This window comes from Falco cherrug, chromosome 7 (assembly GCF_023634085.1).
Source record: "Falco cherrug isolate bFalChe1 chromosome 7, bFalChe1.pri, whole genome shotgun sequence".
NCBI classification, from domain to species: domain Eukaryota; kingdom Metazoa; phylum Chordata; class Aves; order Falconiformes; family Falconidae; genus Falco; species Falco cherrug.
The window spans coordinates 42,061,794-42,076,461 of NC_073703.1; the positions used below are offsets into that span (position 1 = coordinate 42,061,794).

General features: G+C 43.3%; 1 protein-coding gene across 3 annotated transcripts in view; it reads left to right on the plus strand.

The window, feature by feature from the left end:
* The window catches only part of ITPK1 (inositol-tetrakisphosphate 1-kinase), a 150,082-nt gene that overhangs the window by 128,826 nt on the left and 6,588 nt on the right, over nt 1-14,668 (plus strand). For 2 of the 3 annotated variants that reach the window (XM_055717210.1, XM_055717211.1), the window contains exons 7-10: nt 704-744; nt 5,428-5,593; nt 7,806-7,873; nt 9,344-9,506. In XM_055717210.1, coding sequence (XP_055573185.1) covers nt 704-744; nt 5,428-5,593; nt 7,806-7,873; nt 9,344-9,506 — 438 coding nt within the window. The remainder of the gene's footprint in view (nt 1-703; nt 745-5,427; nt 5,594-7,805; nt 7,874-9,343; nt 9,507-14,668) is intronic. The other variant, XM_055717212.1, reaches the window with a different exon arrangement.

A 14,668-nucleotide genomic window follows, 5' to 3' on the forward strand; every position in this document is an offset into this window, starting at 1 on the left:
CTTGACATAAAAGTAACATTAGCTCATTAGCTCTAGTCATTGTGTAGGTCCCAGGGTCTTCAGCTCTTCTCAGGTTTCATAATTGCAGGAGCATGTTGTTTCTTTCCTCTTACTGGTTTTAGGATGGAGATGAGAACCAGGATATACAGAGCAGGTGAGGAATATGAAGGAGCTGGGCTTTTACTACTTTTTTTGTCCCCCTCTATGCCTGCAAAAAATATGTTGTATCTTAGTTTGGTTCAGCCCATTCAGTTTCCTGCTCTTCCCCAAAACTAGGAATGTAGGGAAAGAACTTGGTTTCCACTGTGTTCTAGTTCCCTTGTTTTCAGGACAGTGGCGGGTTTTGGTACCTTTAAAGTAGCTCCAGCCTCAGCCAAAATCACATACTTGTGATTGCAGGATCGCAATACCAGTACCTGTACTAACTTGACAGCTGATGCTTTGCACCTCTGTCCAGTCCTAATAATGACCTCTGCTTGCACCATAGTTACAGGGAGGAGTTGAGAGAGCAGGGCTTGGAGCAAGCCAGGCTTTGCAGTGACTGAGGACACTGTTCAAGCAGAGACTGTCACTTGTGTCTAGTACAGTCAATGCCTTGGTCTGGTGAACTCCAGTGTTTGCACGTGTGGGTGGGAATGGATTTATAAGGGGTTTGTGTGTCCTGTTTCAGTGGTGCATTGTTGTTTCTTTTTTATTTACCCAGTATGTAAAACCAGAGTGGCCCATGGAACCAACTCTCACGAGGTGAGTTAAAAAACTTTTGCAGTGTCATCCCCCTGCTTCCCGTCCACCCATGGTGGTTTGGCTGGTCCTTTCTGATCCTGCAGTAGGCAGAATGAGGGCTATGCCCAAATGACTTCCCTTCCCCCACCTCTCCCTCATGTTTAATTATGGCATTATTTCTTCAGATTTATCTGAAATTAAGTTAAATATAACTTTGACCTCTTGACGTGGAAGTCCTTTCTGGCGGTTTCTAGCTTCTGTCATCTAGTTACTTCTAGCAGTTTGCAGTCTCCAGTCAGTTCTGTCTGTAAGGAATCTCCTTCAGCCTCTCCTTTGGTGGGAGCTCACACTAAGTGATGCTTCCATCCCACCATGTTTCTTTTCCAGCATGTGTGTGGTACAGGTGAGAAATGGTTTTGTGCTGCAGATGAAGCAACTGGTTCCTCTGCTTGAGAGGAAGAAAATAGCAAATAGAGACAGTTTCCAGGCCTGTTCACTTGTAATAACATGGTTGGAGCTGCGGGGAGAACAGGACTGGTAGAACTATCTGCCTTCCCTCCTTCCTGTAAGGCAATTGCAGTTAAAGTGGTTGTGTATTCCTGGAAGGCATGCATTCCCTATGAGCCTAGCAGCCTCTAAATTGAGGTGAGTTGAATCCTGTTTTAATTCTTTTCCATTTGTGCTTCCTGCCTTCCTGCTTACTACAGCTTAGTTTTGAGAATCCAGCCCTCACTGCTGGCTCTCCTAATGCCTGGCTTCCTTTGTTAACAATGTGGTTATCGGTCCAGGTTTCCCAGCTGCTCCTGAAACATGCAGTATGTTGCTGCAGCATCTCTGAGCACTGAAGGGTCTGAAGTAAAATGTAAATCCAGATGAGCAGAATGGCTACGGCTGAAATCTTTAGCGACCAGCATTTCCTTTTAAAAGTGCGAGATTTTTCACACAGACCTTGGTTTGGATCATTTTACAAAATGACAGACAGTCCCATTAGTTTGCCAGAGCAGCTGCTATAAATTTTTGCCATCATTCCTGAGGACACTTTGGCACTGGATTTTTAATAAATTTAAGACTCCAGCTTCTCTGCTGAGTTTTATGTCAAGTGCTCCTCTGCAACTACAACCTGAAATGCATGAACCTTTCCAGTGCTTGGCCAGTCAGGCTTGGACTTCATTTCCCTGGTGAATCTTTCTTTGCTCTTATTTCATACAGTGCAGACATAACTCAGCCTCCTGCCAGAATTCCATTTTCTGAGCAAAAATTACACCAAAATTTGTAAGCTGCACTTTATCATAGGAACTTATGACTAGAACCTAGGAGGACCCCTGGAAAAAAACCTGAAGTCTTGTGTGGTGCTTTACATAGTTAGTAGTAGTAGTCACTTCTGGAACTGGTGAGTTCTCAGGAGCGATCCAAAAGTCTTACTTATGATCAGAGAGGAAATGTTTTGTAACTGCTGTTTTATGGTCAATAATAGTAAGGGAAGTGTAGAAGAAAAACTCTGCTTCAGTACAATCTGTCTAAAACATGGACCATACATCTAGAAGCAAGAAATTATTGCCCATTTTATTAATGACTTCTTTGGCTTTTGGTAAATTGCTTCATTTTCTGTAGAGATATTCCCAGTGCAGAGCTGACACTGGAACTAGAACACAGACTGACCAGAAACCTGGTTTTCTTCATAAGATGACTGTTCAGAAAGCTCAGGTACTGACTAACAGGGACAGGTGGAGGTGAAGGCTTGAGTTTTGGTTTGGTGCCAGCCAAGGCTGGCAGGCTCTGCATTTTGCAATGAGAACACGAGCTAGTTAAGCCAGGATGCTGTTAGTCGTCTTGTGGTGTCCCACAGTTCTGCATGGCCTCTGCATCAGCCAGCTCAGCGCTTGAACCCCACTTTGCCAGCACCATTTGTTAGACTTCAACAGAGATGATGCCTGGGGGTTGTCCTTCCCAGCTGCCAGCAGGTCAGAACATGTGAGACAGCACTGAGACCCATAACCTGAAAAAATATGTCTAGAATGACTCTTTTTCTAAACGCTGAGGAGACGGGAAATGAAAAGGCAGAGAGCTGCTGTACTTTTGAGTCTGAATTCCTTAGGGACATTGTTAGTAAAAATTCTTGGTGCCAAACGTGGTTTTTTTGCCTTCAGAAGAGCTCTGCATTTATAATAAGGAATGCTATTTGGAAATTATGATATAAGGTATTGTTCCCATGTTAACTGCAAGACAGCAGGTCTGTGCTAGATGACAAAGAGCAAGTGCACCCTGCAAGCAAATTCTTGGAGCTGTATTCATGCATGCCAAAAACCATGAGACATCGCAGTGAACCAGCATAACGCAACACCACAGGAGTTGTATGGGTTGTGTGCTTGGCCATGGGGCTGCTGGCACAGAGCTTTGCAGAAGAGAGGTTTCACATGGTTTCCAGTAGCCTAGATCAGTTCTGTGCCAAGAAGATAAACTCTCTGGGTTTCCATGCTTCTAAAATAGGATTATAAGTACCTGCTCATCTTATGTTTGCGGGGATTAATTAACAAATATTTGAAGAGAACACTATGGGAACAGCACAGTTCTTCCAGTATGATGTTGTAGCTACTATAAAGCCAACAGCCTACACAAGAGGAGGAAGAAAGCAGTGTTTCTTGCCACTGGTGAGAGACAAATGAGGTACGATGTTGTTGCTGTGAATCATCTTGATGGATGATTCTGCAGGTTAGAGTAGGTTTTTCTTGCACAGGTTGTTACCACTCACAAATTCACTCTGTGCTATCAGGTAAGTAGCATCTGATGTAACAGAGACAGAGTAAGAATATCATCTGCAAGTAGGTATTGAATGCACGCGTTGGCTTGAACTCAGAAAATGTTAATCTACTGAGTCATTGTGCATGCATGCAGACAATTATGTGATCTAATGTGGTCTACCAGATAAGGAGGAATAAGGACAGAAATGTGCGCAGACTTTTAACTATGAGTATGTAATCGCTACATTATTTACCATGGCTATGTTTTTAAACAATAAAACCTATTGTATTTGCTATTTTTATTACAGGAATAAACTAAGGCGTTAGCAAAAATTCAGTCTGAAAGTACAGCGTACATCAGATGACCAGCTGATCACATATAATATGTGAGAGAGAGCATGAAAAGTGGCACAGTTTCTTCATAAACTCCTTCCAGTGACCCTGACTTCACTAAGATACAGCTAATCTCAGAAAGCATGAAAACTGACAGGAAGCATATGGAAAGAGCAAACAGTATAACTCATCTGCACCGTGCTGAGGCAGGAAGCTCCAATTTTATTCTGTATATTACTGTGGAGTCACTGCAGGACCCAGAGGAATTCTCTTTAATTTCTCTGGATTGTCTTGCATCCCAAGCAAAACAGTAGGTCTAGGCAGGCCAATGGGAAAATATTAACAGGCATAAGAAAACTTGTGTTTCAGAGCTTGGGAACTTTTCTAGTAAGTGTTGTGCATCCTGCACTGACTGAGGTAGGTGGCAGGCTCAAGGCTTGAATGATTAGCTGATGTCTTCAAGGCTTTTCGGAGGGGTAAGTTGCACTAACCAAAGCATCCCTACCTGTGTGAGGGAGTTTTGCCCAGAGGAGAGGAAGATGAAATGTATGTCAGGTTCTCTGGCCTTGAACAGTCGTTACTCATATTCACCTGACTACCAGCACGCCCTACTGCCACTGTGGATAACAAGGCCCAGCATCACAGCAGTAATGAAGAGAGGTCAGTATTCAGATAACTAGAGCATAGCTTTTTCAGGGCCTTAAGGATGGAGAGCAAAGCTGAGTTTATGCTCGCTTCTGTGTAGGGCAACACTGGTTTAATGTAATTTCATCACCTGTGCCATGATGGTGCTTACTGCTGGTTCTGCGTAGGAGCCATGTGCATCAATACTCCCAACAGCAAACCTGCAAAATGGGGCACCGCTGTTAGGATAATTATATATGCATGTAAGCATGGTAATGGAGGAATCAATGGAAAGAGCAGTGTAACTTGTGGTGAAGGTATGCTGGCTCATCAAAGTACTTCTGTGCATCTACCAGCAACATTTCTGTGCTGTTTGAGGCAGCTGTTTTTCTCATTCAGGCCCTCTAAATGCTTTCCTTTTTGGCGTATTTGTTCCGGTACCTTCAAGAGGATTATCCATTTGGAGTTAATGGGATGAAATCAAGCCAAGAAAATGATTAGGTCAGCATTTGCTAGCAGTAAGAGCTGCTAGGGTCTGAAAAAAGTTCTCTAATGATGTGGGTGAAACTCTGGTGCTTAGGCCATTGCAACGGGACTGAACCAAACCATGGGAAATAGAGTTGCGGGGAAGAACTTGTACAGTTAGTACACAGAGCTGTTCCTTCTGTGTTCTCATGGTACACACTTGTATTCAGTACAGACTTTGTCATTTGTGTTGGTCAAATGTTTTACCCTTTTATTGTACCTGCAGTTGCAGCAGCTTCCCAACTAAAAGCAACAAATGAAATTGCAAAGAGCTGAGAAGAAAATGTTGATTGAAAATGAAAACTGCACTGCCAGTAGTATTTGGAGGGTTGTGTGTCAGTGAAATGAAACTTAATGAAATAGGACTAGCTGTTGAGAAGGAATTCACACATCCACTAGGAGATGTTCCCCTCACTGGTAGTCGAGTGGTAGGTAAGCGTGAAAGTATTGAAAGACTTGTGCACAACTGTGTGTGTATTTCCAGATGGCGATCATCTTCAACCAGGAGGGCCTGAAAGCTGTTCGCCCCCCTTGCGTCATTCAGAGCTTCATCAATCACAATGCTGTGCTGTATAAAGTCTTCGTGGTTGGGGAGTCCTACACAGTGGTGAAAAGACCGTCTTTAAAAAACTTCTCTGCGGGAATCTCAGGTACATTGTGCTGATTTAAAAGGAAATGTCAGTTCTCAGAGCCTTGGCAGCAAACAGCTCAAAAGGATAATACCTTTGAAAAGGCTGCTGAAGGGAAGGCAGCTGGATCCTCCATACCGTGTTTCCTTTTCTGTATTATTTCAGTAGGAAGGGTGATAACTCATCTGCTCTGGAATACATACGAATGACATTCATATAGTAAATATTTAAGCAATGGTAACCTGAACCTTACCTGTTGGAAACAGTGTTTTATGTCATGTGGAAAGGGGAAGAGAGAGGGAAATTCTCTCATTCCGCAGTAAGTTCATATGTCATTTGTTCCAGAGTTTGTTTATAAATGTGATTTGGAGAGAATTTCCTGGATTCCATCATTTCAGAACTTTCTCTCCCTATTTTTACCTTGACTATGTATGTGTGTTTAAATTAAAGATCACTTGTGCTCTCCCCTAAGTGAACCTCTCTGTTCATGTGAGACCTAGTGTTGTAAACTTTGGTGGGAATTGTCCTTTGGTTCATAGATACCAGCTGTATTGGGGGGAAGGAGAAACAGACCTGTCAGTGAGGACAGTGATCGTCCTATATGTCACTAGAAAGCAGCACTTGAAGAGTTTGAATTAATGATTACTTAAGTTTCCTTTATGGAAAAAAAGCTCCTTTCCAGAGAATTCCATTCTGTGGCCCATCCGAAGCAAAAAGGAATTAGCAATGCAAGGATGGAAGCATGATCTACCTGAAACTGGACAAATCCAGGAGGTGGGGATGGGAGTGGAGGAGGTATCAAAGTGAAGGGGAAGGATGAACAAGTACCAGTTTCTTGTCACTTTTCTTAGTGGTTCCTGCTGATCTTAGTATGTCCATGTATGCTCACTGTGGCATATATTCTGCACACAAATACGTATTTTGTTAGTATATGTATTGTAGGATCCCAGTAAAAGTCCTTGTCCATAGGTGTGTATGGCAGTATTTACATTTATGCCTGCTCTATAAGTAGCCCAGAATCTGTGTTCATATAAACTATTAGTACAGTTGGTCTATATTTTTGCTGGAAGGGAGCGTTTTAAGGCATCTTTCTAAGAATGCCATAGCTAATGTCTCATCTTTAGTGTAAGACTTGAAAGTTGTCTGGAAGCCCAAATAAAAATAAATTTTGTGGGCACATATAGGATAAGTGTCTCGCTTTCTTACCCGCATCAGGAGAATTTAAGGGGCCCATGCTACAGGCAGCTCACTAGGCACATCTGATGATTAAGCAGATCTGGCAGCTGTGAGGCACTCCAGGAGCTGACTGTCTGAAGGTACAGGGCCTGTCTAAATGGGAGGAAAGGAAGAACAGTGTGTGGTGGTGTCAGACTGCAGCGTGGATTTGGGTTTGCTTTTCACAGTTCCTCCATGTTTATTGTACGTGGCCCTCTGGCTGCTCTTAGATGTCCACTCAGAGAGACAAGCACAGCAGAAATACTTTATTACTGGTGCCACCTGCATGCTGAGACTTTGGTCCAGGTGTTCCCATGTGAGTTGTGTGTATGATGCCATCAATCTCCTGCAGTGGGCATCCCAAAGGGAGACTTGTTGTGGTAGATTTCTCCCCACCAGTAAAACCTCTAGCACAGAGGGAGTGGAGCGCGAGGTGCTGACAGAACTCTCCCCATAGTTTCCACTGCGGTATGTTAGTGGCTTCTGTCACCTCAGCGTGTCTCCTGCATTCCTGTGGTGCCTCCAAAAGAAGGACAGGTCCTGACTGTCAAATTTACTGCTTTCCTCCATGGTGACGGTGCCCTCCCCAGGTTCGCAGGGATCTCGGTGTACCCTGGGTGCTATGGATCTACTGCCTGCAGTGAATGCTGCTTCTCCCTTCTTTCAAACACCTTCCCATTGGAACTGACACTTTGAGTATAGCAAATTAGTAGAAATCAACTACATTATCTTACTGAACTTAATCGGCTTTGGTGAAGGAAGGGAAACCGGTTTCCGTTAACCCCGTGCAGTTCTATTTATCTGTGGTCCGAGGTGTGAAAACTGTGGGTGACCGGGCGGTGGGTCCCTGCCTGTGCAGGCAGCTGAGTGCCAGCAGGCAGGAGAGGGCCTGGGCGGGGGGTTGAGAGGGGGTCTGCCCAGTATGGCTCAAGACTAGATTCCCTGGGGCTGCAGTGCCATCTACTGTTCCTTGTACTAATCCTTTGGAAAGTTATTTACAACCTGCTTTTAATTCCAGACAGGGAATCAATATTTTTCAACAGCCACAATGTTTCAAAACCAGAATCCTCATCTGTCTTAACAGCAGTAAGTACACTTGGTCTTTTTTCTTCTACAGCGGCTGGAAAACTAGTCCATTCTTACTGAAACACAAGTAGCTAGTGATGCTCCTTCACAAGTTGCCTGCTTCTGTGTTGCAGGCTGAGGTCTGTTCGGTACAATGAACCAGCATGACCGTGTCCCCACTCTGGTTTTCCTTACCGAGCTCTGGTGAGGAAGCACTGATGCAGCAGGGCTCTGCTGCTTGGCAGGCCTGAACTCCCCCAAGCTAATCTAGGCAAAGGGACAGAGAGGTTCTGAATGCAAATACCTGGCCTTTTCCTGTCCAGAGAGCTTAATAAGCATGAATCATCCTTCGAGGATGTGAGAAAAGACAAGTGGTGAGTCCAAAAAAGCAGGAAGACAAGTGGAGAAGTCACGTTGGGCAGGGCACAGAGGGTCAGTAGCCGCCTGCCGTGCAAGCACGGCCAAGCTGTGACCACGGGACCATTTCTGCCTATCTTCCAGGGCTGGCAGTGGCAGCACGCTGCATAGGTGCATGCTTGCTTTGCCAGTTAATAAGCTTTGCAAGTATGAATCCTAGCAAGTTCTCGGGTACTCAGCTGCTGAGCAAGTCACTTTACAGGACTGGGTCCTTTCAATCTCTGAGTCTCCAGATTCTTTTCTGTTTCACAAGCTCTACTGGGGACTAATTTTGTAGTCAGCGATGATTAAATTTTGTGTACAATGCTGATAGGTATGCTAAATGTTAAAACTGTAACTGTGCTAGTCATAAGTCCCTTTATGGCTAAATTTACTTTAAAACTTAAGAGAGTGCTCCTGTGGTTTACCTGCCATCTCTCTCATACATTTATGTATTCCACGCATGCTTCTGTAGGCAGAGCAGCACACTTCTGGTGCATAAATGTTGTTCAAAAGTAAAGAAAATTACATATTCTAGTCATAAATAACCTGAGCTATTCACTGTAATAAATGTTTATAGAATAATTTGTACATGAAAACCTGCATAAAAGATATGCCCTTTGAATTAGCTTCTGCCTTGAACAGCTGAGTTGCATTGTGTGGCTCAGACTAACCACGGGAGTCTGGTATCAGCCCTTTAACATAGGCCTTAATCTACACTGAAATAACAGAATGATATCCAAAACATTTGTAGCACAGGGTTAAACACCCCGGCTGTATTTGTTTTTTTAAGGTGTAGATCTAGCACCTTAAACAGCAAGCTTGATTCTCCATTGATTCCTACACTGCTCTGTCTCAAGGAGCTGCACCAGTATGAAGAGGAAGAACTAGCTGCTTTAGAGCAGGTGAACTTCCAATATAGGAAGGATTCTGCATTATGAAAGCAGTTTCTCTTTGGTGTCTTTCTCTGTTTCATGCCACCAGTTCACTACAATTAGATTCAGTGAATATGCACCTGGAAACCTCTGAAATTCAATCTTTCCACTAAAAGGACTGTTTCAGCGTCCCTTAGTAATGTGTCTTTTTCCACTGTAGCTGGATAAAATCGAAGGAGTGTTTGAGCGGCCAAATGACGACGTCATCCGGGAAATCTCTAAGGCGCTGCGGCAAGCTCTGGGAGTTTCCCTATTTGGAATTGATATCATCATTAACAATCAGACGGGGCAGCATGCGGTCATTGATATAAATGCATTCCCAGGTGAGAAAGGCCTTTCCACTCTTGCTTTGTGGAAATGGTGCAGTGCATGCTTCGTGTGAAGTTCTACTGCTTTTGTCTCACATCATTGCTTCCCAGGTCAGGGACAGGAAAGTAGCAGCCAAATTGTTCTGAGATCAGATACTGTTCAATCTCAGAAGGGCAGAACCCTTATCTAGATATGGAATGCACTGCTGAAATATCAGCTATAAGGAGGTACAGTCAAATTTTAATAGCCAGTTGTAACACAGCTGTTATGCCCTTCCCTGAAAAGGGATGCCCAGGAACTGAAGTATGGGACTGAGTGCTGGGACCTGGCCTTTCTGGACCTGTCCCTCATTCTGAAGCCAAAAAGAAAAATAGTAAATTCTATTTTAGGAGAGCGTTCTAAGGTTTCTTTTTTCCCAGACTCTGTGCCATTAAAAGTGTTGAGGGGTGGAAGCAGTAAACTGTCCCCTTGAAAATCTCTTCCTGTGCAAATTGATTCCCCACAAAAAGACATTTGTGCACGAAAGTGAAAACACCAGGAATACGAAGGTGATGATAAAATTACATGTGCCCAGGAGTTGCTGTAAAGAGTTAAATATCCTTGCAGGTTCTTGAAAGAGCATCCTGGAGTAAAATAATAGACTAAAGCATGTGAAAATGGGTAAATTTGTCCTCTGGGGGTTTTTTAGTACAACATGGATCTCGGAAACAAATAAACAAGCTTGTTGCCCACTGAAATTGTTAAAAGGAGTTTTATAAAGTGTTTATACGGAGAGGCAATAATGGTCTGTCACTTGTACTAAATTCAGTAGCCTAGCACAGGAACAGAATGCATCATCTCATGTGATGCTGTTTTGCATGGGGTTTTTCTCTTTGAGAATCTCATTTTCTTAATAGCGATGTTTGTTTCCAGAGACATACACAGGCTGTTACATAGTTTGTTTAACCTGTCATTGAAGACTTTGAGTTTTCAATCTTTACATCTAGAGATCTTGCCCTGAGCCCTCAGTCTTCTTGATCTTTCAGTTCAGGTCCTCAGTCCCACTACTGCCCTGTGGTGCCTTGCCTGTCCATCTCCACAATGACTGGCTTCCTCTTAAAACTCCAGCCCTGCTATTCTCAGGTCACTTTGCAGCTTGGTTCTGCCATATGGTGTTGATGGAATCTGAAGAGCTGTGAAAACCATCTTCTGCCAAGAGCAATGAAACAACCTAAATTGGGTGTCAGATGGAGCCATATCAGTTTTGTGAATGGGATTATATTTCAGACACTGGGTCCTGAAGTCAGTGAAGTAGGACATTCTTTTGCAATCCTGCATTTTGGTTTGATATTTTGGGGGTTTGGGGTTTTTTTTCAAGTATTTTGGATTTGGTACTTTGCACGGACTGAAATTCCCCTTTTCATGAAATGAAAAAGTCCAGATTGGGGAACAGCTAGTGGCAAACTTAACTATTTAAAGAGTAGTAATGCCTTCTTGTTGTGCAGAAGTTTGCAGAACTGCTTTCAGCCTTATGCGCTGCTGTCCTTCTACCCTAAGGCAGAAGTTTTCAATATTTAGCCCAAGTCCTGTATTTTAGTCTGCACAGTAATCGGTCTTTGAAGAGACATTGAATTAATAGAGTGTTCTAGTCCTTGCAGGAGGCTTGAGAGCACGAGGAAGCTTCTTATGCACAGGTCTACATTGTGTCTCACACAGGACTTTATTAGTGGTGAACACATGGGTCGGTGAAGGTAGCTACTAGCTTTACCACCATGGGATGGGTTGAAGACCAGCTGGAGGAAGTCTAGATAGAGGATAGCAGCAGGGACCAGACATATGGAAGAGAGAAAGCTGGGGTAGACGAAACTGCCTTCAGATTTGTAAAAGGTAGCAGAACGGAGAGAGATGAGCAGCTTTCAAGGGCTGCTGAGGTCGGAGAAGCAGCAATGAGGTAAAATACAGCAGAATAAGAGCTACATCTCAACACAGAATACTGTTGCCCAAAAGCATGTTCAGCCCAGGCAGCTGCATCTCCCTCCAAGGGCCAGTATGATTCAAAGGGTTCATTGATGGAGCCAACACCTTGCCTAATGTGAAGTTCAAATTCAGCCCTGCTCAAAAGAGTCACCGATGGGCTGCATCAGCAGTGGGATCTCACTGTTCCTCTCTCAGTCCCAGGAAAGGGCTTTCCCTTGCTCTTCTTCCTCAAGTCATCCTGTCCTGGAAGGGTTGCAGTAGAGCCAGACTGAAGCCAAGTTAAATGCTTCAGGGACCTGCTACATCATCTCTGCACCACTGCTTTGGGGAAGGGACAGGAAGAGATATCCTTTAAGGAGTATTCACAGCCTCTTTCATGGAGCTCAAGCTACAGCTTGGGGCCAGGCCAGGCCAAAGCCTTGTCCAACCGCCCAGAGGCTTGGCTTCCTTGTGTGCTGTCTTTTTTTGTTTACCTGGCTTGAAGCTTATTTGAACCTGCCACTCTGCAGATGTCATCTTGACGGTAGTTTAATGTCAGAATTGAGAGCAGTTGTACCTGTAGGAAGATAACAGATGACACATGCTTCAGTAGCACCAGCAACTCTTCAAAAAGATTTTCAAGGTAAATGTCTGAAAGGCCTATTGTGCCTCCTGTTCTATGGGAAATGACTGGGACTCTTATTTAGCAGTGGTTACCAGCTGAGGTAGTTAACTGTTGGCACAGTCATATAGCATGTGGGGTTTATGTTTGTCTGAGCTCAGGTAACTGAGAGAAAGGGCTCTGCATAGCCTGGTGTCCTGCTGCCACGGGTGAGCTCACCCAGCCTGAGAAGCAGCTTGTGCACATGTTCTGCAGCCCACCGCCAGTATAGGTGAGCGGCTGGTTCTGTGTGCGTATAGCTGGTAGCTGGAAGCATCAGATCTGAATGTGCACTTTGTGTGTGTAAATACACTGCCACAAATGCAGGACATGGGCTGTCCATTCCTCTCTGCCCAGGGGAAGATACAGAAAAGCAGAATGTGTGCCAGATCAGGGAGAGTCTCCAAAAAATTGGGCAGGTAGCATCTCTAATGCTAGCTTAAAAATGCTCATAGGAATTTCTTGACTCCACGAAGGTCAGGGGGGCAGGTACTTGTTTTCAGATGTTCTCTACCTCCCTTCCTTGTATTTCTTATTTACAAGTGTGTGAAGTTTCTTCTGAGTGACCAGGCAGAACTGCTTGGGCCTTTCCACCCAGTGTGCAGAGGGCTTACACAGAGGAAGCCTGCCTGATATGTACAGCTTCCTTACACTGTAACATCTGATGATTGCAGGACTGAATAACTGGCCATCTAATTGCCATTAAATACTTAAAGCAACTTCTTTGTGAGTTTGCCAGGTGCCCTCAAACAAGGCTGGTTTGTTTTCAGTGAGCAGACATGAAACACTCTAGGGTACTATGGATCTCCTCTCTGAATATTAAAGCTGTTTCTATGGAGATGGCTTATTCCTGGGGTGTTTGAAACACTCTGAGTAGATTTGAAGGCTAATCCCATGGCTTTTACATAAGCAAGAAAGTGTAACAAGCACCTCTGTCAAAGTGCTGGAGATCTTGTTCTGGCTCCCATAACTAGCCATAAAAGTCCTAGTTGCTCCCTGCTGACCGTTGGATTATCGTGTGGGGCACTGGGAAACTTGACATTTTTAAATAGCAGATTTCTTTGGTGAATCTGTTTAAGGGCCTTTGAGAAAGGAAAACTGGGAGCTGTTGTCTCACATTGCTGGTGTTTTGTATGACCTCTTAAGTATCTAGGAGAATTGTGACCAAGTACAATAACATCCAAAGCAATGTAGCAGCCTCAATAAGTGTCAATTAGTTAATATATGTGTTGTAAATACACCATAAATTCACCACATTTATCTTAAGGTGAAATTATCCTCTTACCTGATGTTTTTCAGGAAGTTGAGATTTTACTGCCTAAGGAAGTTGGTCTTTACAGGAGAATGGAGATTAAAATTGAATTATATATGGATCTGAGGGACTCTTCTGCCCTGTGACCAATCACTAGAGTGTTTTTAAACGTGCATTCACTTTGTGGTCTCTGATTCTGCTCATGTGCTGCTGTGTGAATGTGTGCTATTCACATGGGACTGCTAAACTTACTTATCGCTTCAATTTCCTGTATTAATATCAGATCACCTTCAGAATACTTTTATAGACATTTTAAAACAATCAGCCTATCCCATTAAATACACTGTATGTCATATGTCACCTCTAAATACTAAATCAGATTGATAATTTTAGGTAATGCAGTAGCAGTTAAGATCCATTTCGAGATGATGTACCAATATTGCATGTGTGGTTCAGTTTTAAAAGGAATGTGATGATAAAACTGTGCGTGTACTGGTGTTTAAAATAGAGCCAGAAGCTTTGCACACCCACTGCCACACTTCTGTGTCACCAAAAATGTCATGTCCCCTGGTATTTGAGTAACTGTTTTAACTAGTAAATTTGTTGTTAAACTCTGCATTGTAAATTGTCTGGAATCGCTTAACAATACATGGTGAAAGGTAGTTTCAGTACTGAAATAAAAGGTTGATGTTTCTACCAAATACTGTACCACTGATACATGTTTACTATCCCTCTAGTGTTTTTCCAGACATTGCTCATAGCGGAAAACGTGTTTTAAGTACCAAGTTAGGTTAGATAGATGAGCATCACACTGCTTCTTACACAGTGGGAAGCTGCCTTTTCTGTAGGGCATAAAGCCAGCCCCGCTGTCTTCTGAGGTTTCCCTAACTGAGGGTATTGCTGGGCAAATTTTAGAGAGGGTCCAGACCCTTAAGGAAACTCTGCACTAGAGATACTTTCCATAGTAAACCTGGAAAGAGGTTGTGAAAGGTCAGTGTTATACCAGAGTTTGTAACTTAGGGAAAACTTGGACTTGGCAACAAGTGGTAGGATATATTTAAAATTATGTATACACAAACATATTTGGGAGGAAAAAGAAACAGAAGATCTGAAAGGTGACAGTTTTTCTTATTGAGCAAAAGTATTTTTGTAGCAAGGGTCTTTGCTCCTCTTTATGCTAATCTGCTTTTGCAGTCACTCAAAACAGTGTCATGGAAAAGAAGCCTTTTTAGTATTACTTGGAGGCCAAGGACAGCCCAAGAAATAAACTGGTAGAAAAAAGCTTTCAAAGAAATTATGAAAATTACTTAATTGCCTTTTCTTTTTCT